This window comes from Dermacentor albipictus, chromosome 3 (assembly GCF_038994185.2).
Source record: "Dermacentor albipictus isolate Rhodes 1998 colony chromosome 3, USDA_Dalb.pri_finalv2, whole genome shotgun sequence".
Lineage (NCBI taxonomy): Eukaryota > Metazoa > Arthropoda > Arachnida > Ixodida > Ixodidae > Dermacentor > Dermacentor albipictus.
The window spans coordinates 18,574,545-18,599,356 of record NC_091823.1 but is presented as its reverse complement, the minus strand read 5'-3'; the positions used below and the strand labels follow the sequence as shown (position 1 = coordinate 18,599,356).

At 48.4% G+C, this 24,812-nt stretch overlaps 1 protein-coding gene across 1 annotated transcript in view; it reads left to right on the top strand.

Annotated features, from left to right (window-relative positions):
* Positions 1-24,131, top strand: part of LOC135896949 (beta-1,4-glucuronyltransferase 1-like) — a 35,332-nt gene extending 11,201 nt beyond the window's left edge. Inside the window, exons 2-3 of the mRNA XM_065425498.2 lie at positions 12,658-13,866; positions 20,056-24,131. Of these exons, the coding sequence (XP_065281570.1) occupies positions 12,676-13,866; positions 20,056-20,286 (1,422 nt within the window). The 5' untranslated portion in view covers positions 12,658-12,675 and the 3' untranslated portion in view covers positions 20,287-24,131. The remainder of the gene's footprint in view (positions 1-12,657; positions 13,867-20,055) is intronic.
* Positions 24,132-24,812: the final 681 nt, after the last annotated feature.

Here is a 24,812-nt window from a genome sequence, read left to right as displayed (position 1 = left end):
AATATGTTTTCTGGTATCTTCAAATTACAATCCGACGCTATCGTGTCCATATGTTGTGTTTAGATATAGTGCTTAGGTTGTACTTTACGATTCTTCTGACGCATGTTACTTTGAAAAGTTCAGTTCAGTAACGTCTCTGCGTTACGCGGAGGGCCTGCATGGTTGTGGTCAGGAATGATTTTTCGCCCAGCGACAACCGACGCCGACATCGGATTCTTTATTTAGATACGGTTCTTGTAGCCCGGCCATCAAAAGTATTCATGGAATGTGCACGGAATTTTGGTGCCCGTGATTTCTGTGTGTGCGTGCTCTCGTATATATACAATCATTTTTGTATATAGACATCTCATAGCATCACTACAAAATTATGTTAAGTGTCTCTGTCACATCATCGTTGTATACATAACCATTGCGTACACTGTATGTATTGAACATCATTTTATACATGTGAATGTGACAATTAGTTCATGTGTAACTGTGCCTTTCCGTGGGTCTATATGGTTATATGTTAGTGAGTGAGGTCTCGGACACTAGATTGAAAACGTGCCGTGTGTACAACGCTTCGTTTTTTTTTTGTGTGTGTATGTTATCGTCCTGGTGGAATTGTGCCGTGATTGTGACTCAGTGTTCGTATCGTCTCTTGTTGAAACTTTTCTAAACATAAGGCTATCGAGCTCTTTCGCAGGCTGTCGTTGCTTAATAAGCTCGGAACTGGTGTTAAGCTTTGCGTCCTCTTGTAGTTTTGGTATACGTGTTACAAGCGCTTATGCAGCGATATCGGATTTCCAAGTTCTGGTGTCACACTGTAGGGAAGCGGAGTAAGTTTCCAGGTCTCGTAATAACATGTAATGCATTTACACAACGAAATTTGTTTCGTTAAACAGTCCGCATATGGAAAGGGACAAATGTTAATGATCACAGACGAGATAATTAACTCACACGGCATCTTAGTCAGCGCTAACAGGCGCCTTTCGCGGGACGATACCGCGTACCGGTACCGTCTCTGCCAGCTGTTAGCCATCGCGCGCTCTTGCTAAACCGCGTCTTGCATGCGCATGGCGCAGTTTTGCTTAAGCGTTCAAATATCACAAGTATAGTTGAGACGGCAATGATGGCACGACAGCGCATGCCAACGCCTGCTCTTGTACAGGGTTTATCGCGCATGCGTGGTCGGGAGTAAGCTGTAACGGTAAAACCGTGGCTGTAAGTGTTTTGTGGTAGAATGGTAACGCTGTGCCAAAAGGCTCTCTGGTCGATTAACTCCGTACGCGTTTGCCACTAAAGATCGCCTGGCGTTCAAAAAGTTGCGAAAAACCTCTACGCATGTCAACGTGATCCTACGAACTTACGATTGGCCACGTTAGAAGTCTTGGTAGAGAGGAATGCCACATGGAGCATCGACGAGAAGATCGTACCAGTGGGACTCGGAGTTGATGCGGTTCAGGAATAATTCGCGTCCTGGTTGCAAGGTGTGCGTTCTCCGACCGAGAACATTGGTAATGTTCCATTGTAAAGCTGTACTTAAGGACCACTTCAGCGGTGCCGGGGAAAGCAAAAAATAAAAAAGGCCACTGCGAAGGCCCCCGCTCGCCTCTTTATTGCGCGAAGCAACTGGACACAAACTCAAAAGATTTGCGTGCAGAGAAGTAAGCTTATTTGCTGCCGCGCACTCTCCCGGCTGACAGTTCTGAACGCAGTGACGACTGACGTATGAAAGACCGTCCGCGTGCCAATTTCGTAGGCATGACACAATCGCCACCAATATAGGAATAGAGCGCCGCGACTGTCGGTGTGGGGCGCATTCAGCTTCCGAGCATCGGCGACACTCTCCCTCCCTGAATAGAGAGGCAAAAAAAAATGCGTCAACGTGTCTAAGTAATACATGCGACGCTGCGAGTATGTCAGTGACGTCGCCGAAAGGAAGAATGATCAAACACAACACCGTGGACCACGACGACTGCACATCGTTCCAGACATAGCAGGCAACGCTATGGAGGCTAGAGAGACTTCTTGCAGTGGCTTCGTTCGCACGTGGATATAGTTCGATGTTTTTTACAGCAATTGTTTGCAACTGTTTTTTTATATATAGGCTCAGTATTGAATGAAACACGCTTTAATCCTTAGAAACAAACACATTGTGGTACAGGGCTGTTAATGCGTTGTTTTAGATCATTTTTATTTTTGTTCTTTTCCAGTTTCTTTATTTGCAACCCATCGCGAGGAGCCTCACATGCATGCTAGCGCGAGCAAACGCTGCTGACGCGTAGCGAAGCCTGCACGGAACGCGCGGAGTGATAACTTTTCTTGACCGAACTTCTTGCGTAGCTTCTACAGCGCTCACTGCTGTGTATGGAACGGAGTGTAAGAGAGACGCAAGTTTTACATGCACTTCTGTGGCGCTACGTTCATAGTTCTCCACTTCTTTTGCACACATTTGCGAAGCTTCTAAATCTCGTTTACAAAGCTTTCATAAAGGTCGTAGACAGCGCAGACACATCGGGTACTACCCGCGAGGCCCATTTCTCTAAAAAGGAATAGACAGATTGGAGAAAGAACTGACTGAAAAATTGCCACGTTGCGCGGGGGGGCAACATTCTGGAAAACGCCGCTGGGCTATCCCCGGTCCATTACCGAGACAGGTCATACATCATCGCCTATGGAAATCGCAGAGATCTGGTCCCAACAGCCGGTGTTTCGGGAAGCGAGTCAAGAAAATGAAGCCAGACAAAAAGGAAAGGAGAACGGGGTAAGGGGTATAGGCAGCACCCAAGGGAGCGGCATTGATCAGGAGCGATTCCCATTGTTCGTGACCGGTGTACACTTCCGAAGTGGTCGATGGTGTCCGATTTAATCGATGCGACTCCCGTCACAGCCCTTTGCTGCACGCGAGACAGTTACTTCTGTCTTCCCCACTGCCCCCAATCCGCCTTGGAGTCGCGCAGAGCTGCTGGCTGGCTGGCTTCGCCTCATAACGTCCTGCGTCGTGCTTTGCAGCGAAACCCAACCGGCTAAGCGGGCATGCTGGACACGCCGTGTACTACATGAGGTCTCTCCTGCCGAACATGCGCAGAATTCGAGGCATCGTTTGTTTCTCTTTTGTTTGGTTTCTTCTTTCGTTCTTCTGGCGCTCCGCCCCCTTTCTTCTTCTCCTTCTTTTTTTTTTGCTGTTTATGTACGCTGCGTTTGCTCTATCGTTGCAGCAAGAAACTCGGCTGGCTCGCGCTTCCAAACGCGCATATGATGGCCAAGTAAAAAAAAAAGTCAGAAGCAGTCAAGCAAGAAATGGGAGTGCCCCCTGTATACGGCACACCTCACGAGAACCGCGCAGTGTTGAGGAGGCTAGGGTCGTCGTAATCAGGGGCCTAATTCAAGTTTTTGCATCTGCTTCAAGCCTGTGCTATAGTCGTCGTTTCCGTCTTCCTTACTTTTAATATATATATATATTGTTACGTTTCGCCTACGACGCGCGGTAAAGCCAGCGCGGATGCAACGTACGCCGGAGCTTCGTTCCAAGCGGCGGACATTTTGGCCCGTTCGGAGCGGCCGCGAGCGCGCCCTGCCGAGCGCGTCCCGGCATGTTCAGTGCCACGTGTCTTTGTGTGTTCGTGTGTGTGTGTGTGCCCACGCTTGTCAAAGCGCGGCAGCCGGGGAGAGGAGCTCCCCCAGTGTGAAGCGAGGAGGTCTGTCCGGCGCCGGCCCGGCTGATGCGTCACCTCCTTGTCCCAACGTGTCTATCAGTCCGTCCGTCGCCGTTGTCACGTGGCGTCATCTCGTGACCTTCCCTCTTGCTCTCAACTCCGAGAGTATAAGAGCAGCTGCCCCCGGACGCCAGGAGAGAGGCTCCGATTTCTGCTGTTGAGTAACGTGCTCTCCCGTCTCTCTACTTCAGTCGACCTGACCGCCCGCTCTTTGCGATGCTAGAATAAACAAGTTGTTCTGTTAGCAGTCGCCTCATGCTTTGCTGGGACCTTCGGATGCTTCCAGTGTGCCCCAGGCAGCCAGGCCTACGCTACCCTTGGGGCTTGCGACCCAGTTGCAATAACGGGCGTCAGCACTGAGGTTCCAACAGCCGGTGCCATCGGTGCGGATCAAACAATATACATACATATTAGTGGCACGTCTGCATTGTTCACCCTCGTGTATACGTCGAGAGTTTCTTGCAATTCATATGGGTGTCGGCGTCCGGCGTTGTCGTCCCGTGAGCAAAAATTACCGTATATATTTAGGTATATGTATATGTCAGGCCTTGTTACATGACATACGGTATATGCGCGTTATATTGCCATACATTCTTGACAAATTTATTCCTGGGAATTTTGAGAAGCAGTCAGAGATCTTTGAATGCTATCGCGTTCCACTTTTAAAGGCGAAGTTAAGCGTCCTCCAAATTTTTAGTAGCAGCTATTTGTTACAGCCACATTTTTTTTTCAGTATGTAAGAAAGACAATTTATGGGGTTTTACGTGCCAAAACCACTTTCTGATTATGAGGCACGCCGTAGTGGAGGACTCCGGAAATTTCGACCACCTGGGGTTCCTTAACGTGCACCTAAATCTAAGTATACATGGGTGTTTCCGCATTTCGCCCCCATCTAAATGCGGCCGCTGTGGCTGGGATTCGATCCCGCGACCTCGTTCTCAGCAGCCCAACACCATAGCCACTGAGGTAGAAAAACAACAAAGCACATTTCATTCACTCAGTCATTTTTCTTTAATTAGTTCGTTCTTTAGTCAGCTAGTTTCTTCATTAATCCATTAGTCAGTCAGTCAGTCAGTCAGTCAGTCAGTCAGTCAGTCAGTCAGTCAGTCAGTCAGTCAGTCAGTTAGCTAGTAAGTTCGTTGATTTGTTAGTTAGTTAGTTAGTTAGTTAGTTAGTTAGTTAGTTAGTTAGTTAGTTAGTTAGTTAGTTAGTTAGTTAGTTAGTTAGTTAGTTAGTTAGTTAGTTAGTTAGTACATTTGGAAACTTATTCGTTTATTCTTACCTTCATCTATCATGATTAGCCAGCGACCGTGTGCTGTCAAATCCCTTATTGGTTGACGCTAGCTCTAGCTTCCAGAGCCCTGCTCTGTGGTGTCAAATATAAGAAAAGATCAGAAAGAGACTTAGCGATGCGTACAAATTGCAACTGCCTCCGAGGCGTGTAGATGTGACGTCTTTGCTCCGCCTTATTCCCTATCCGCCATTCCTCGCAACTTGCTCTCCCACTAGTTTACTTTATATCGTCTTTATTTGTTTCGATGGAGACGAAGTTATCGTACGTGACGCCTTCTTCGGTCATTTTCATCTTGCCCGATCGAATCTGTCTCCACCACACCATGGTGCTACGTCCTTTACCCCTTTCAGCCCCGAATCCATTTTTTAATCTTCTCTTAGCGGATGGGTTTCAGATTGCAGTTTTTGTTGGACTCTTTGGCTTCCGTTGACTCCTGCATACTAATGCAAGATTCTAGAAGAGGCTTGCAAAATGCTGAAGGCGGGATGCTGGACCAATGCAAGAAAATTGTTTGGTATATTCTGCCGTCAGATGGCAGCCAAAATGACGCGTGCCTTCGACGTATGCCAGATCAGAGAATGGCGTTATTCTCTGCCTTTCCCTTTCTCCCGTAGACATTTAGCTGCCAGCTCTCCGGAGACCTCCGTTTCTGACGCTTCATATCGTGGAGTTTGGAATGCGCCGCAATTTTCGCACGCGCCGCGTTCCCGAAGACTTTTCAATGACCTGTTATGAACTCGTTTATGAGTTCATTTCTTATTTATATTTCACCGCAAAAGAGGACGAGAAATATTGCTTTTGGCTAGACAGTTAAACGACGTTCATTTGCTAGGTCACGAGAAATATCGTAAATGAATTGGGTATAACTAACATGTACAATCATCTTTTTTTTCTATTACAAGAAAACGTGAATGAAACTTTTGTAATGAAGAAACGATTTGTATTGACATCTTTCTACCGGCCCGCTTCAACTCCTTGCGCAATTATTTCCCTCGAACTCCTTCTTCGTCATCAAACATTTTCCATGACTACACTCAACAACATTATCGTTTGGAGCTGTTTACTTTGGTAGCAGCAACAAGCCAGTTTGCGCTGCACTCCACTAATTCGTTGACGCTTATTAGGTTGATAAGGACGTGCCGTCTCTGCTATTTCAACAAAGTACTACCAAGATTCGCCTACACTAGACGCCAGACGATGACCACATTAACGAGGGGAACGGATTAACATATCGACCAAGTTTTTAGTAGAGTTCCCGTACATACACGCACACTTTGGTATATAACTTTGGTATATAGGCGAGATTTAATTAATATCTTAAATAACCACCTACACCAACTAACCATTGAAAATGTAATAGCTACTGACGCTTCTGTGCAATGAGAACGCAAAAGTGGGGATATTCTCTGAATCTCTACAATGGTCTTACTCCTTTCGCCTTCCCGATTTCACACCCATATTTCAAGCAGAATTATTAGCGATTATATTAGCGTTACGAAAACTCCCCCAAAACGACCCATTAGCTGTTATGGTGACCGACTCGCTATCTGTACGTACAGCACTAACTGCATTTTTAGATACAAGAACTCAACGAACATTTCGTTCGATGGTACCTCCGTACTTACGGAAAGTATGTTTGCTTTGGGTACCGGAACATCATGGGTCACACTTGAATGAAATGGCCGATTCACTCGCACAAGCATCCCTCAACGGCCCTATCATATCTGTTTTGCCGACATCAGCTTATGTCACCGCGGCTAGGTACAGAAATTTCGCTATATCTCAAAACTCTACAACATCCATGCTAACACCGTCTTCTGATTTCCACCATCTTGGCTTACCATGGAATAATAATTGGTGTCCTTCAAGACAATTGGAAGTTTCTTTTACAAAATAGAGATGTCGTATACCTCCTCTAAATGTTTACTTACACAGGTCTGGTCTCGCTATGTCCCCTATATGTTCTTTTTTCAGTACACCTGAAACTATCGAACATTACTTCCTCTCCTGCCGCCGCTTTCTAAGACAAAGAAAACTATTAGTATACTCATTCACCAAACTTGGGCTATCGCTAACCTCGCCAACCATTCTTTCTTTTGGTGCGACCTCACTGGGATCCAGCCACAGGGATGCCTTTCTTGCAACTTACAATTTTATTAGAGAGACAAGAAGAGTACCTTGCTGAACTTCTAAAATTATCAATATTTTCTATTATTTCATTCATTTACGTTAACTTATTTTATCAAAATTCTTAACAATATTTTCACCACACGTCTAAATTACAGTTCTAGTACCACGCACCACTATTTAAATCTAGTTTTGCTTTACTTCTAAGCATACAAAAAACCGCCTGCTTCTTGGCCAATCCCCCATAGTGGGGATGCGCCACTGTCTGGGACACAAGACAAGACAAGAGGTCGGCCTGGAGAGCGTGTCGCCAGCCTACTACTCCTCACTGGGATAAGGGGAAATGGGAGATTCAGAGAAAGGCAGGTGGCAGGTGTATATGGTACAATGAACTACTATTTACATGTTGTCCAATACGCGGATACGCGCTTTAGACACAATACACACAGGAACATTCTTGTCTACACAAAACGTTATCGCGCAAACACATTTCGCACTGCCTTCACGTCTCACAAGTTCTAGAGACGACCGTCGAGGCCAGTCTCACATAGAAAGTTCAAGAGTGATTTTATGGTGCGTTGGGCATGATCAACTTTTCACAACGCTAACTAAAATATTTTCTTCCGGAAAGCGGTGGTAGTCCAAGCAGTCAACACTTGACTTAAGTGTCCTTCGCTCGGCCGCATATTGAGGACACACGCAAAGTGTATAAGCTATTGTCTCGGGAGTGTGACAGACGCTGCAGTCAGGATCCCGTTTTCGCCCAGTCTTGTGAAGGTACCGGAGAGTGCACGCCACACCGAGTCGTAATCGATGGATGAGTGTTTTCTGGCCTCTCCGCAACCGAAGCGGAAGCCGGAATCGCAAACCAGCGTCAAGAGTATGGAGGCGCTCTTGGAGATGTTCGGGGTTGTCCCATTGCCGCGCCATAGAGGTTTCGATGGACTTGCGGAGCGTTGGGTTGATGTCATGCCGTGAAAAATTAAGTTTTATAACCTTCCCGTCACTGTGTGCCTTTTTTTGCCTCCGCGTCAGCCTGCTCGTTTCCAGCTATTCCACAATGGCTAGGAATGCACTGCAGTACGATGGTATGCCCGGATTGAGACGCCTCAGCAAGCAGAGCCATGATGTCATAAGCTAGAGGACTATATGTGGTTCTGTGATTATTGTAATTGCTCATGAGTTGCAGTGCCCGTGTTGAGTCACAGAACACTGTCCATTTCTCGAGGCATTGTTGCGGTATGCAGCGGACTGCTTCTCGTACATCGGTCAACTCAGCTGCTGTTGACGATGTTTTGTGTCCTATCTTGAATAGTTGCGTGATCCCCATTCCAGGTACCATGTAAGCTGCCGTGGATAAAGTCTGCGTCACAACACCATCTGCAGAAACATGTTCTGTATATCCGTACATCTAACTAATTTAGGATAGCGCGAAACGCTCGAGCCCAGCAAGCGCCATTTTCGACTTCTTCGTTATTCCGGGGATTGAGAGAGTCACCGTCGGCTTTGCTATCGTCCAGAGTAGAATTTCTGGTACGCCATGCGTTGCGAAGTCCGACGGCAATAGATCTTGTTGCGACAACACGACTTCTGAGTAGGCGGCGTCAGACCGTATGCTTGTTGCGTTTGTCAGAGGATGATTCCGGTCTCTAGTCAGTAGCCTTAGATGCACTTGCAATGTCTCATGTAGATAAACTCGAGTTGGGCAAGCGCGTGCCTCTGCAATGGGGCCCCAAGTAGAAGCACATCGAGGTAATCCTAGGCAAATTATTAGTGCGCGAGCCTGAGCACTTTCAAGTGTGTCTACGGCAGATGTACTAATCCGAGAAAGTACAGGCGCACTGCAGCGGAGGTATCCAACAAAAAGTGCGTGCTACAGTGGTGGAAGAGATGAATTGGATGATCCCCACGATTTTCCGGACATATGAAGAATGTCTTGAGCAAAGCTATCCAGTCAAGGACTTAGGCGTCCTTCTTTACTGTGCACGCGCTGGTTGGTACGACGAGCTGCCTCCCGATTTCGTTGGCGACGTTCGTTTCTATGACGTTAACCACAGTCACGGTGGCATATTTTAGCCAATGTTGCGGAAGCATAAGCTTGCATTCCTGTAGTTTTGTTGTTGCTGTTTATTATTATTGTAAAGATGTTTATTGAGCGAGTCCAACAAACGGGCGGTAGCTCGGAACAGTGAGCGCGGAGAGCAAGATGGTGGTCTTCGAACGCCGGTCTCGTGCCCTCTGTTCTTGATGATGATCGGTATGCCATTCTCCTCCTTTCTTCATTACAATTGCCCCCGTCGAGAAAGGTGGAGCCATCCTGGCGATCTAACAGGTGGGTACAAGAGGGTCGAAGTACGGCTTGAGGCGGTTTACGTGAACAACATCTATTATTGAACAACATATTATTATTATTATTATTATTATTATTATTATTATTATTATTATTATTATTATTATTATTATTATTATTATTATTATTATAGTCATCATCATCATCATCATCATTTATTCATTTACCGACTGAAGGAGTAGAACGAAATTTGGGTGCATACACGTAGGTGGAAGAAGCAGAAATACAACGAGCGCGATATCGTTTAAAGAAAAAAAAAAAGCTTAAAATGTATGCAAACTTGAAGAGCTACTGTATTAAGGAATTCAGATTAGAAAAAAAAACAAATGAAGAATTTTTAAATTGTCTATAAATACTTAGTGCGTCGACAGTTAGGCGCATTGTCCATCAAGAACAACGTCAAGCCTGCTACCAATAAGTTCGTTGCGCTTCTGTGCCGTTTCACAGTCATGCGCCCTCAACATCGCGCTTGCGCATCACCTGCATCGTTCAAATAATAAGCAGAAGTGCCGTTATCTGCGCGTCTGACATTTCAAAAGAGAGAGAAAAACATTCTTCATCGCGTTGTGTAAGCAAACTTTGTTTAACCGAACTTCTGACGCATATTATATACAAACTGGTGGCCGGATACTGTTGGGATTATGCGCAGCAATCGGGTCACACTCAAATGAGGCACGGACACAGGGTGTCGCGAATCACATTTCTTCTTGTTTCATATTTGACTAAATTGGCGAGCTGCTTCTTGCGCTTCCTTTATCGAGCTATAGCTTGAGTGTCGGCTTAAGTTGCAAGCAATACCTGCTCACGTTTAATGCGCACCTATCTTAATGCGCACCCATCTCACTCATTCGTTTGCGTTTAAACGTTCGGATCTGTCCCCCTCGCGATACAGCTCTTCTCCGACAAAACGCATCCGGAAAGACGTTTATGTCGAAACTATTTGTTGCCCTTACAGCGATGTAATTACAGCGATGTTCCGCCATCCTTGACAAACCAGGACAGGTATAGGACGACGACCTCCTCGTGCCCCGTATACACAGAGCCACTCGCTCCGTGCACCGAACTTGGAAGCGCCCAGCGCCCCATAGCGCACAATTTCCGGCCGGATCGTTAGCGCCAAGGGCCGCGCTCGCATTTGCGAATTCTTCGCTCGCCGCGCGGCCCGAGGGAGCGCGCGTTCAGGGCGCCGGGTGCACGTCGCGGCCGCTATACGTGCGCCGGATCAATGCGTGCGGCACCGAAAGGAGGGAAATAAAAGAGGCGAGGAGGGTGATCGGGAGTGGCTCTCTGACCGGCGCGGACACTGGGCGTTCCTCTTGGGCGTTGGCCCGAAGGTGGGGGGGGGGGGGGGGGGGGATAAGGCACGTGCTCCCCGCACGCCAGTTCCGGCGTCGCCTTGTGGCACGGCCGTGGCTCGGCAAGGAAATGGTCGTTTTAAGCGCGCTCCGTATAGGAAGGGCGCTCCCCGTTTTTCAAAGGCAACACGAAGCCTGTGCATCCGAAATCGGGAGTGCGCGGGGACGTTGAGGAAGACGTGCTCCCGTAAGCTTTTTCTTTTTTTATGTTTTTCCCTTTCTTGCATCAACGTTTCTTGCTTGTTCTGGTGGCAGACAATTCGCGACTGATGTTCGTCTGGCTGTGCATTGCGTCACATCCACATCTCAGTCGCCGTCCCTGTTCCCCAATGAACGTCCGGTGTATAGGCTGTAAATGTGAGCGCGCGGACAAAAATGCTTGACAGTGTCAGGCATCGCAGTTTCCCTATATCCCTTTATTTTTCTTTTGAGACGGAACTTTTGCGCACCGACAAAGGGCCCTGATCGCAATAGAATATTTGAGGAGCACAAAAACGCGCGGAACAACGCGAGGGCAGGAGCTACGGCCGTTTTCTTTTATTTTCAAGTTGAGCAACAATTGCCCAGATACGGAGATATAACGTTCTGTTTCTGTCGGTGTGGTCTCGCTTCCTCGCGTTGTCATGTTATCGGGCAGTAACAACGTTCGAGTTTCTGCATGCCACGGCATCGGACTTGCGGCTTTAGTAGGGCCGTTGTGCAGTGTGTGTACACATTCATCCACGCCATCCCTTTTGACTATCATCATCATAAAAAAAATCAATTCTGTACTTTGGCCCCCTCCCCTTTCTCGCTTCACCAGTGCATAGTAGCAGGCTATACATAGAGCGCACCAGCTGAAACTAGCCTCTATGCTTTTCTTGTAAATAAAATATATCCCTCTGATCGAAACCAAATTAGTGAATATCGCCGGCATTCGCGGACAAGATACAAAAAAGAAAAAAACATCGTCCTGTACACCCTTGTATTCTTCTAATAGTAATATCGCGTGAGCGCCGACCCAACTAGAGTTACTGTATCGGCTCCCTTTAGGGAGAGCCTGTGTGCAGTAACTCTACATATCATATTGACCGCAAATAAAGACAGGGACAGCGGAAGAGAACACAAAAACGACACGGGTTGTATACCGCCCGATATACTGCTGATACCACCCGTGTCGTTACTGTGTACTTTTCCGCCGTCCCCGTCTTTATTTGCGGTCGATATAATATGCAGTAAACACCAACTAGGCCAAACTGAAGTTCTTCTGAAACAAAAACTCTAAACCGCACGGCATATCTGTGCCTCATAACCGCGAGAAATGGCAAGGATATGCGTAAGCACGCAGAAAAGTTTCCCGTTCGAATGCTCTCTGCTATGCTGTTCGCTTTATGTAGGAGTCCACACGCGCTACCTTTCTTACCCGGAAGGCTTCATTGCTTCTTTTTTTTTCTTATTACTGTACTGACAACACCTCGCACGTGCCCATAAATGTTCTTTTCTTTTATCTTAATTCCCTGGCGCATGCGCGGGTTTCTAATAGTGAGCAGAAAAAATGTGCGAAGCGCATCGCAGATGGAACATCTATACTCCTATTCTCACACCGGCTTTTCACAGACAGGACTGCGCAGATAACCCTGCCAGGGCGTGTGTTCTCCTAATGCAACAGCTCAGAAAACGTTACTCGCACCGGAGACTGTTTTGTGCGCTTGCGCATACTGTCGCCGATCTCGCCGCTCCTCGCCCTTACAGGGCGTTGCCATGCCGTGCGGTAGACCCTTGCGCGATATTATAAAAAAAAAAAAATATGAGGATGTACTATGTCAACATGGTCGCGCACACTTGTCCACACAGGTGATCCCGTAGCCGGTGATGCGAAGAGCATGTCTTCCTGGAAACCGATGCCTTGGCCGAGGCCCGCTAGCCCTCATCGTGGTCGGTGCCCTCGTCCTGGGCGAACTGATCGGCCTGCTGGTGGTCAACCGGCTCGACCCTTCCCCGGCGACCCGCAACGGATCCTCCCCTCCGTCGTCCCCGCAGCAACGACGCGCTGGCTCCGCCGCCCCCGAAGACGACGAGGTGACGCCTGCCGGCGGCGCACGAGGCGTTCACATCCTGGACCTGCTCGCGCGGCGGACTCCCTTCAAGTTCGACGAAAACGCGACCGAGCTCGACGCTAGCAGAAAGTACAAAATCGCGCGCTCCTTCCTCTCTCCCGACGCGGAGTTCGGCTCGCCGGACGCCGGCGAGGTGTGCCTGGCCACGCAGGGCTCGCTCGACCGGCTGCACACGCTCGTCGAACTGGCCCAGCTGTGGAACGGACCCCTGTCTCTGGCCGTGTTCGTGGCGAACGCAGCGCAGTTCCAGGCGCTGCGCGCCTACCTCGCCCTGCTGCGCTCCTGCTCGGAGCCCGTGCGGGCCAACGTGCGCGTGGACCTCGTCTTCCCGGTCGGCGTGAACGTGACGCGCGCCGTGCCCTGGTCGACCCGCGGAGGCGGCCCCGAATTCTCGTGCGCCGGCCACGCCTCGCTGCTGCGCGCGCTGCAGGCTTCGGGGGGCGCCCGCGTGGTCCGCGGCAGCGTCAAGCAGATGCTCTACCCGCAGAACCACCTGCGCAACGTGGCCCGGGACGGCTGCTCGCCGCAGAAGCACTTCTTCGTCGTCGACATCGACGTGATGCCCAAGCCGGGCCTGTGGGACGAGCTGTCCGACTTCTTGGCCTCGGCCAACAGCGGCCGCCGGCCTCCGTGCGCCAAGTGCGTGTTTGTGGTGCCCACGTACGAGGCGCGCGAGATGGTGCCCGTGCCGAGGACCAAGCGCGAGCTGCTCGCCATGGTGCGCCGCAGGGAGGCCCGCCCTTTCCACGAGAAGTCTTTCGTCTTCAACCAGTACGCCACCAACCACGCGGCCTGGGAGGCCCTGCCGCACTCCGAGGACGGCCTGCACGCCGCCTACCGGGTGCAGCACTACGAGTTCTTCTACGAGCCATTCTACGTGGCCGGCAAGGAGGTGCCCCGCTACGACGAGAGGTTCGTCGGTTACGGGTTCACGCGCAACACGCAGGTCAGTGCGCACGTCCTATACAAACACGGCCAGTGTAGCGCATTGTTCCGTGATCTGGCATTTGAATGCGAATGTAGATCATTGGACTGGAAGACTGTGTTTTCAGAACGACCCAGCAGGTGACTCAGGGACTGTTTGAGGAATGGAAATTGGGGAAAGGGGAACTGGGGAAAGCGACCGGGGAGGGGGGGTCTGGCGAATGATGATGATAAGGAAAGGAAGTGCGTATAAACAACTCCACAACGTTGTGGCATCTCTAAAGCCAGGCGTCTAGCCCAGTGGCTGGTAGAAATGCTATAGCGGCACTTGTAATCAAAGTTGCCTTGTTTTCATTAAGCCAAGGACCCCAAAAAAACCCGTCTCATAGCGGCTCTTCATCGGCGTTTGCGATGAAAGTGACCAGATGAAAAAAATGCGTGAGCAAGTGTTTCTGGCATCTGAGAGCATTCACTATTCGGGCAAGCATCACTGTGACTTAATGAAGTGTCCATAACGCCTGGCATAACGCCAGTTGAGCTACTGAAGTGTCTGGAATAATTAGAATTAGAAATCACTGATTACCGCACACCAAAGCACAGAATCGTAGACTTTGGTGACCCGCCAAGTGAGCACGACTTTGGCGAAATTCCTGAAAACCCGGAAATAGAAAGCGGGAGTGATGACGTCACTATTGACGTCGCACTTAAGAAGGTGGCATGATATTTAACCGGCTAATTAATGGAAAATAGTTGCCTCTGAGTTCGTTTAGTACGATACGTTCGCCTAAGATTGACCTAAAGAACACCAACGCCGTGGTGCGAGTGCCACTAAGAGACACCTAAGTCAAAGATTAGGCTCGCCTACCATTTTTTTATTTAAATTACGAGGTGTCCTGTGAGACCAAGGTCTCGACACACTGTGAGGGAAGGAAAGCTTGGGTATGTAAGTACGCATTAGTTCTAGTATTTTGGCCCTATATAGGCACAGTGAGGAATTGAATAGAAGAGGGCTCTAATTCTCGGTTTATGCAGTAGACGTAGGCCTTCTTAAGCTTGTGAGGCACGCGAAATGTCAGTTCTTCGTCCTAATTCTGGTTTTGTGATTAATAAATAAATTCATTGCTGCCAGTGGAATAAAACCGCTGCCTTCGAGCACAGTAGCGCAATGTTTTAACACCACTATAGATAGGCCACGATCGCACGCCCGCTCCTCCCGTGCCAAAGCCGACTATATTATAGCCCTTTGAGACGTTTGGCGCGTGCGTCATGTGCCAGTTTCTTGCGTTCTTTTCTCATGATCACTCGCGCTTTGGGGCGCTGTGTTGCACTGCACAATCACCGAGGGCGGCCCACATTTCCCAGCACTTTCCTCGTAGCAGTTAACGCTACCAAAAAAATCGTGCGACGCTGTACCACCTTCATCATCGGCCCACATTTCCCAGCACTTTCCTCGTAGCAGTTAACGCTACCAAAAAAATCGTGCGACGCTGTACCGCCTTCATCATCGGCCCAGGTCGAACAGATTTTGCCGTTTCGTCGCCGGAGGGCAAATGCCATCGTCGTTTTCACATACATCACATGTAATCGTCACGGGTATACGTACGATTTCATAACACGTAGTCGCTGCTGACGTCACAATTCGCGTCTCTCTCGCTTACGCTTATACAGTACCTGTGTATAACCCAACAATCGGCATGTCGTAAGGTCGCCTCGAAGGACTAGAGCAGAAATCATGCCGTCGTCGTCGCACGATCGGGGCAACGATCGTCTTGCTGCTCTCCTCCAACGCGCTCTCGCGTCAGACACAGAGCTTCCCGTCTTGCGCGAACACGTTGGTCGGCCTGGTGACGCTTTGCGTAGTCCCAAACGATGCTGGGTAGCCAGCTACCAACAAAATGCTTCGCATAACGTCGAGTCCCACAGCGCGTGGGATGTTTGAATTTTATTTTGCTTTGGAAGTATCGGACGCGACGCTTCACCGGAAGCTTAGTGCCTTTTTCTCGTTACTGCTTAGCAGGATCCTGCCTTCAGATGACGTCACTTTCTCGGGCACGCGCCCTGAGGACTTAGGGAAGATCACGCGCATCACACGCACGTGCATGTTTGTGCGTAGATGTCAACGCATTCACTGGGACCATATGTTCCATGCAATAATTACTAGCGGAAACGCTGGCGCCATAGTGTCTACGGGAACTGCAATCGTCCCAGGACGGTTCCGCCAGCATGGGAATTATGGGAAGTATATGGACTTGCCTAAACTTCGTCCTTCTGGCTTCAAACTGCATCGTGACCATGTAAGTTCATAATGTTCAACAAATTCCTTTGTAATAAATAGTTAAATGACCATCATTTAAATTCCCCGACGTACGGCAGAATTATAACGCAGCACCTTTAGCACAGAAACCCGATATTGAAATCGTTCCGCCACGGAAACATTCACCGACATGAGCCATAGAACTCCCTCGTGAATTTCTCGCGAGCAGCGCGTTGACACAATTGGTCCTTTTCGATTTGGCCACCTCGACAGGCTGCAATTAGTAGTGGCTGTGTGTGTTCGCAGATTATCCTGCACTTGGAAAGGTATTGGTTGCTCTGACATTTAGGACGCTGAAGGCAGATAAAGCGTAATAAACGAAGTCGCAAAAACATTTGAAGCCACAAGCACGAAGATTAGACAAATCCATGTACTTCCCATCATTTCCACGGTGGGTGAACGATCGCGGCGTTCCCTCTAATAATGATTGTAGGAAACTCTGTGGTTGGGACTCCATCTCCCTTTGATTTTAGTTTTTATCTTTGAGTTGGCACCGACTCTGTGCGTGCTAGAATTCGCTGACAGCTGCGCTGTATGCGCACAATAGCTGCGCATACCCGCTCGTTATTGAACGAAAATCACGGTACAAGCCGACTTTGCTCTCCCGAGGACAGAGCTCCCGAATTCCACGCGCCGAGACCACCCTCATAATTATTATGCAGCCTTCTGAGGAATAGGGCCCTCCCGGCTTTTTACCCTTGTCTCGTTAAGCGTGAGTTCTCAGACAGCTTTGCGCTAATGCTGTCCAATAGGCATCGTAAACGCAACGAAGTTTAATGTGTTATTATACGTCCCTAAAAAAAACTGCGCTGCATGCTTTTTCGCCATGCAGCGTTACCACGCAGCGTCAACAAATGCTGGAAGCCAGGGCGTACAAAAATGTACGCATCGATACACTGGTTTATATAAATAGGCTTCCCGTTGCTGCACCTGCTCCGCGGGTGCAGTCGTTATTCTTTCACGACACTGCCGACGCTGCATCTAGGCAACACGGTCGATTGCTCTAAATGAAGGATCGCACTCGGGCTAATGATGTTAACCTTTCAGCATTCTCGCTGTTGTTTTTTGCATTATAGAGCAGCAATCGCCGCTCCTCTTCTTTATATTTAGCTTGCGCAAGTCCTGGCATAGTGCGCAGCGGCCTGGTCACTGCGGTGCTAAGTGGGGAAGTGTAACCAGTACAACTGCTCCAACGCGCTCTGGCCACATGCGCCTTGATGCCGTCTCCTTTCGTGCGAAGTGTCGGGATGGATAGCCATCATCATGACGACCTCGAAGCGCAACGCGACTTGCAGAAATTCAGTCTTAAAAGCTTTGCAGGTATGGCAGGTTGTGCCGCAGATATTCGCCCATAGTCCTCTCTTTTTAGTAGGCATGCGAACAACTCTCCAAATTCTCTCGCGAGGGTTGGGTCGAGTCTCGGTGGAGCCACAGATGCCACAGCCGCTTGTTTTTTTCGAGCAGCTTCGAGAGCGCCCCTGTTCTGGGCCTACTGAAGTATGCGTCACGAGCAATCGTCCCAGTGTGCGGGTCTAACCCGGCTGTACGACAGACATAAAAGTGGTATTGGGCTTTAAAAAAATAAAGTATAAAAAATATAAAAATGTTTTAAATTAATTGGACACTATAGCTGGTATCGATTCGAGTATTCTAGCAAAACCTCCCTGGTTTAGAAAAGCCCCGTTTCACTAGTCGCCGCCAATGGTGCACGTGCGTGGCAAATGAGGAAATGCCTAGCTGTCTTGTGCCAAGCATCTTCCTATTTACGCGCGCACGCATAAATAAATAAATAAATAAAGATGCAGCGGCCGTCGCCGCTGCATTTGTCTCGGGGAGCTTTCACTGGAGTTTCGATCGCGATCGAAGCGCGATTGCACGATCGAGTATTCCGCATTTATTCGTTTTCGAGCATGTGTCGTCATTTTGTAACTTAACGATTTTCGGCATTATTTTATAAATAAAAAAAATTATTTGAAACAGTAAATGCAAATTTTGCTTTGAGTGCATGTACGCGGTAAAATCTATTCTTACCTAAGTGCAACATTTAAACTTCATTCATATCGATTACGCTGTGGCCCATCAAGACCATTTCTTCACACGCATTTGAACAGGGGAATCGGAGTTACCCGCCGCGGTGGCGTTTAGTGGCTATGTCCGCGAGTTGCTAAGCGCGAGAACAAATACCGGTTGCCGCATCTGCAGGCGAGGGCGAAGTGCAAAAAACGCCCTTGAACCGTGCATTGGGTGCACGTTAAAGAACCCCAGGTCGTCCAAATTTCCGGAGTCTCCCGCTACGGCGTGCCTCATAATCGGATCGTGGTTCTGGCACGTTAAACCCCACCATTCAAGTCTGAGTTGTCTCGGAGCTCTATATAGCTTCCTCTAATTCAGTCATGAGGTCAAATATTTTCTAAATTCTACCCTCTTCTCTCTCAAGCATTTCTGGTCAGACTTGTGCAACCGCTTGCACGTGTATACGCACGATGAATACAGCTGGCCTCTATTTTTATTAGTCTATTGGCCTCTGTTAGTCTACTGGCCTCTATTTTTATTATTAGACCGGCGCTTCGATCAGCGCCGTGTCGCGAGAGAGAGGAGGAAGCGCATGCGCTCAGAACGTCCTACGCAGCATCTCCTGCTATTTTCGTGAACCTGGCCCTTCTGTTTGTCAGCACACGTATCGTTTGCAACCGCTTATTGTGACCGCTGTGCGCATTTGTTTGTGCTGGAAGCGGATAAGCAGCAGAGACCGTATGTGTATTTTCCAGTGTCGGTAGATATATTATTATTTCATACTATTTCATATTATTGTCATAATTCTTTGTATTCCTCGATAATGAATTATGGCGCCCTATATTCTGGTCCGCGACAACGCTCGAAAGCAGACTTCTTCGGCTACAAAAACGAGTCGTTCGTATAGCCTTAAAAGTTTCCCCTTACTCACACACTGCGCAATTATTTCATAGATTCAGCATTATCAGCGTGAAATCATTGTATCCCTGCAGGCTTGCTTCATATTACAAATCTGACGTATCTAGGCATATTAATACATCAGATAGTTTGGCGGGACTTCAAGAAAACCATCCTTTTTTATACTAATACACGTAAACCTGAAAAGCGCGAAGTCGGAACATGCCGCACGAACTATGAAAAACAAATGTTTAAATTTTACTTGCCATGTTTGCTAAATGAATTGTCAATTAAGAGATAACATTGATATTTCCGAAATATCGAACAAAATGTTGCGCACAAGATACTTGTGATTCTCGCAAGATTCTCTCAGTTTAGGTACATGCAATGTTGAATTTGGACAAGTGACGCTTTTCTTTCCTTTTTGCGTTACTTATTACCCATATCTTTGTATATCCTATAGCTATTAACTCTGTATTATAAGTTGATTAGTAAGCTAATTCTTGAGTTTTTTAATATATTCTGTTCAAACTGATACTTGTCAGTGCTTACATATATTTTCTATATGGTTGTCTTAATTGTTGTGCTAAACAAACCTAATTACTTTCTATGTTCGCTGTTAATACATACGTATTATAAATGTGTAACCTGTTTAGTTATACCGCGCTCTTCTCGCTGTATTCTCTTTCTAGGGGGCACGGACCCAGTCAAGCTTGTAGGCTTTCTATCCGCTCTCCTAAACATGTCGTGTTTGTTTGTTTGTTTGTTTGAAGCTTAGTTGAACAGCATAGCACACGACGTTTCAGACAAGAGTATGCTCTCTGCGCGTGCGCGCATGCCGTCATTACTTTCGTAGCGGCGCTCCGCTAGACGGCGCGGACCTCATAGTGTTGGTCAACGCTCCTGAGATTGTTTACCTCTTGCAGAGCTGTTCTGGCTCCTTTCATTTGCCAAGGCCGTACATACACGTTGCTTGACAACATGCAGGTGTACGAGACGCACGCAGCCGGCTTCGAGTTCTGGGTGCTGGACGAGGCGTTCGCCCTGCACCGAGGCATGCAGAACCACCGGGCCAGGGGCTACTGGCGCGAGCGCCAGAACGCGCTCAACCAGCGCAAGCTGGCGAGCTTTAAGCGAGACGTGAAGAGAAAGTACCAGGTCACCGCCGCCGCCGCCAAGACGACGCTCCCTCCGGCCACCAAGCCGTTGCTGCTGTGACGAACGTGCATTGTGGTGCTTCCTTCCTTTTCGATAGTGACGGCAGCTCGTGCGCGAGACCTTTCGGTGAACAAGCCAGAGTGGAAGAAATTCTCTTCAGGCAGTTGACTCGGCCGGCGAGCGTGCGTGGGTTGTGGCCGGCGAGCATCGAACGGGGTTTGGATTACGGGAAAGGTCGTCTGGCTAAGTGATGGAACCGCGAGTGTTTGACATGTTGGTGGGTCGCGTCAAGAAAGAAAGAAAGAAAGAAAGAAAGAAAGAAAGAAAGAAAGAAAGAAAGAAAGAAAGAAAGAAAGAAAGAAAGAAAGAAAGAAGCCCTTTCCGGAACGCGCTTCCGGGATACGTGCGTACCCCCTTATAAGAATACAGGTAACGGGGAACAAGCAATCCTCGTGATACAGGGATTCACGATCGCCATTCTATATTTGTTTTCAAGAGTGATTTGTCTTCCGCGATAGGCAAGGGGAAATAATGATTCGGGGGTTGACGGATGGGCAGCGGCGGCCGGAGACCGGTGGAGGATTCGCCATGTTGTTACGGCGACTGTTGATCGCGCCCCACATTGCTTCCACATTTCGCACGAAGCAGTGCGAAGCTCTATTCGTAACAGTTTGACGCTCGAGCTGCAGTAAGCGTTGCCGTGGGTGCCGCAGCGAGCCACCAGGCTCCGTACTATGGAGGCCAATGCACTACAGGCACGAAATTCCGAAATAAGTGCTTCACCGTGGTAGCTATTTTAAATACTCGAGACGAAGATAAAGGAAGGGTGGTGCTTCTAACGCTTTTAGCCAACCAATGCGCCGCTTGATGTTCGTACGAACGATGCTCGTGTGCCCCGTAAGGCATCGCACATTTCAATCGGACGGTTTTTTGTAGGGTTTCGTAGCATTTTGCTTCCGGATATACTTGCATCGTCGCTGTGTGGCCAATAAGATGTAAATAATTGTTAAACCTTCTCTGTCTATCTGTCTACGGGTACGTGCTTACGGGAATATCGAGCCTGCCTATAACGAACCAAAATACTTTCAATTATTCTCTTTGCCGAGCAGCAGAAACATCCGCTTGGAAATCCGATGTGGAAGTCTGAGAGATTTGGCCACGCATGTCGAGCTCCGTTCTGCGGGAACCGTCGATATATCGAGTCACTCGCTGCCCGCGACCCCGCAAGGTGCGCGTTTCCTCCGCACAGCCGTGCACCACACTGATGCTGCCCGAACGATCGACTGCGCCCATTTTTCTCGCCTGCATGACACTTGAGTTAGATGCAACCCGACCGTTCACAACGTAGTGTACTGTTTGCAGATGGCTGCTAACCGTTGGTGAGTCAAACATTGATCAGGGTTTATGAAACAAAACCGAACAAGCTTCATTCGGCATCGACAGCCATCGGGTGCCCTGTCACATATGCCTCGAGCACTGACTGAGAATGTTAATCGGCAACTACTTGTTTAAATAGTTCATTAGTGATGATCAGTTACTTCAACTGCCCCTAGTAATGCGCTGCCGAAGAAAAACAACCTTATATCTTTGTAAAGGGTCGCCCTTCCCACTTAATTCAGTACACTGACAGGGTACGCAGGGTCCCGCCGCTCAAAACGCATTCTGAATGTTCTGTGTGCAACGTTTGTAGGGATTGAGAAAAGCTTGAGACGGGTGAACGCTTTAACCGCATGCTACATCGAATGCGACATGTGCGGGCTCAAGGATATTTGTATTCATGTAAGAAGCAAGCCCCAACTATGCGCCGTTACAACGGCTAACCGAAACGGTGTAGTGGCGAGGACTATTTTCGGACGTCGCTGCAGCGTCACCACATTGACTTCGCCCCTTCGCCGTTGCGCATCTGTGGAGACTTGCTAGCGATTTCACGCTAAGGAGCCTCAGTGCGGTGAGCACGAACACACCACTCTTGCAACTTGTCGTATTTCTCGTATTGTTTCGAAACGTATACGTTTTTCTACGGGCGATTTTGCATCGACAAGCGGTACGCTCTTTTGGCTCAACAAAGTGGCCATTTCGTGATCATTCCGGCAGGATTCGTCATTAGCGCACTTTATCGACTATAGTGCAGCTCATTAAGGCATTTTCTTCGTGCCGGTTTCCGTCCTTGCATGCATGATTCTCGGAGTCTGGAAGATTTATTTTTCGCATTTCTAATTTCTCATGGAAAATTAACACTTCCACATTAAATGTGTTCTTGCAATTACACCGAGGCTCCTTCCTGCGTCCTGGGTAATATCTGCAAGTCGTACTTCCCTTGATTGCCGTCGATGTTCCCTCGCTGTTTGCGCATCTCGCATATCCATACGTCACAAAGAGAGTTCAAACGTGTCATATGTTATTAGTGCTGCGCGAGAAATTGCGAAAAATATCGACAACGAAAACCCGAAAACGTTCGTTGAAAAGAAAAGTTAGAGGTGATGTATACGGGTGCACAATTTTTGCGTCGCTTGTAATACTCTTCGAATGCATGTACCAGGTAGCCGCAGAAGGTCCATGTTTGTTTGTGGGCCCGTTCATGTTTTTGTTCTTATCTCCGTTTTGTAATAATCGCGGCGTTCTTGTCAGGTACGTATCTGCACAAGTGTGTGCGGAGGCATGTTCTGAACATCTCTTAAAAAAACTGATGTGCCTTGCTGACCACATAAGTCTGGGACACGAGGTGTCCCACCGTTTGTAGGCTTGGTAACGAGTGCAGCACAAGTGCGAGATCAGGATAAGTAACACTGATTAAAGCTACAACTACAGTGTCGCAGCTTGCGTCTGCTATTATCGCGCACAGTCGTGCTCCTCGCGACGCTTGCATGCACTGCTCTTGCCAAATTCAAGAACTGACCTTTTTTTTGAAACTCGTACGCGCCCGGAATGCACGCGGTGCCGATGACGTCACTTGTAATTTGGCGAACATTATCGTATCGTCGCTTATTCGGAAGGATCTTGCACCGTTAGAGCTCCATGAAGTTAACATGTTTATTGTTTGCTTACTTTTGGATGCAATGTATTCAACATGCATCAATGAGCAGTCAAGCCACGGGCTGACTGTCAAAATTCACGGCTTCATGGGGAACTGGTGCCGAATTCAATTTTGCGCTGGTGTCGCCACCTGTGTTTCGTTTGTAAGTCATTTACGGTTTACCAAGCCTGTGCTCACGCTATACACACGACAGACTTGCTCGGTAATGCAGAACAATGTATTCTGCCATTCTAGCATATAGTTCAGTATTCATTAATACGGAAATGCCCGGCAGTATACGCGTCCGAGAGTTTAGCTGTGGGAATTGAAAACCGAACGGAAATTGATTAAGATGTCTGTGCAACGTTCATTTATTGTAGTGCAAATGATTGCGTTTCATGAGGATAGCTTCCGAGCACTCATGCGCAGCGCATACTGCGCAATAACTGCCGCCATATCATGAGATTGCAACCAAATGCCACGGATTTGATTGCTTGCGCCTCTGCCTCCTGTGAAACGGGAACAAAGAAAAAGCAGTACTGCCGTTTGCTGCCTAAATTAATTGGTGCCTGGTGCTCTGATGATTGCCTCATGTTTTGACGACGTAGACATGCAGAGGACTGGCCAAGCGTGTCTCGTCTCTCGGCCGTTTTTTGTCCATAAGTTGTATACGAGTGAAGATGAAGTGTCGAATGGAGCACGGGGCTGCTGCTTATTTATTGCGCTGTGTACACGCGCGTGCTCTCGCAAATTGTTGCTCTCTGAAACGGTATACAAATCGAAACGAAGAGTAAAGATGACGAAACTAATACAAAGCAAAGGAAACCCACAAACCGGCTACGCAGCTTATGTATCAATTGCTTCATAGGTGAAATAAAATGTTATTTGTTTACGAGTGCGTACGTTTCACTTACGACGTCCGTATCACCTGCAACGGAGAGAGCTGCCAGAGCCCTCGGAGATATGGCATATTGAATTCGCGAAAAACAAGACACCGTCCGCCATACTAACAGGCACCTTGCACCGGCCAGAGGGAGCGAGAATCGACGCTTTCATTTGTCACCCCAGTGTCGCCGACGCCAGTCGCTATATAGGAGTTTAAAAAAATGAAACATTCCAAACGGCAACCCACGCTTCATCGCTCATCTGACCGTTACGTCATTTAACACCCCCGAGCATGAGCTTTGCTGATCTCATGCTCGGGGGAGTGTTTGCGCTCCTGATCTCAATCGCAAGCATTATTTCCAACGCATACGGAGCATGCGAACTACGGAGCATGCGCACGTCGGACGCTCTTGCCTCGTGATGAGCGATCAGAAGTGTCAGTGAATGTGAATCGAGTCCCAGAAATTTGGCCTATAGCGCTCGCTATATATAGGCTGTATTCTGTGGCTGCTATCACTGCGGCAAGCATTCAGCTAGAGAGAGACAAGAAGGAACGGCAGGGAGGTTCACATAGCGAAGTACTACAAACCGGCTAACTCTTATACGCCCTCGCGCTAAACGAAATTAGCAGCTTAAGCAACATTATTTCTGTTCCGTGCGCAAATTTGGTCCGACATTGGCTACTGTC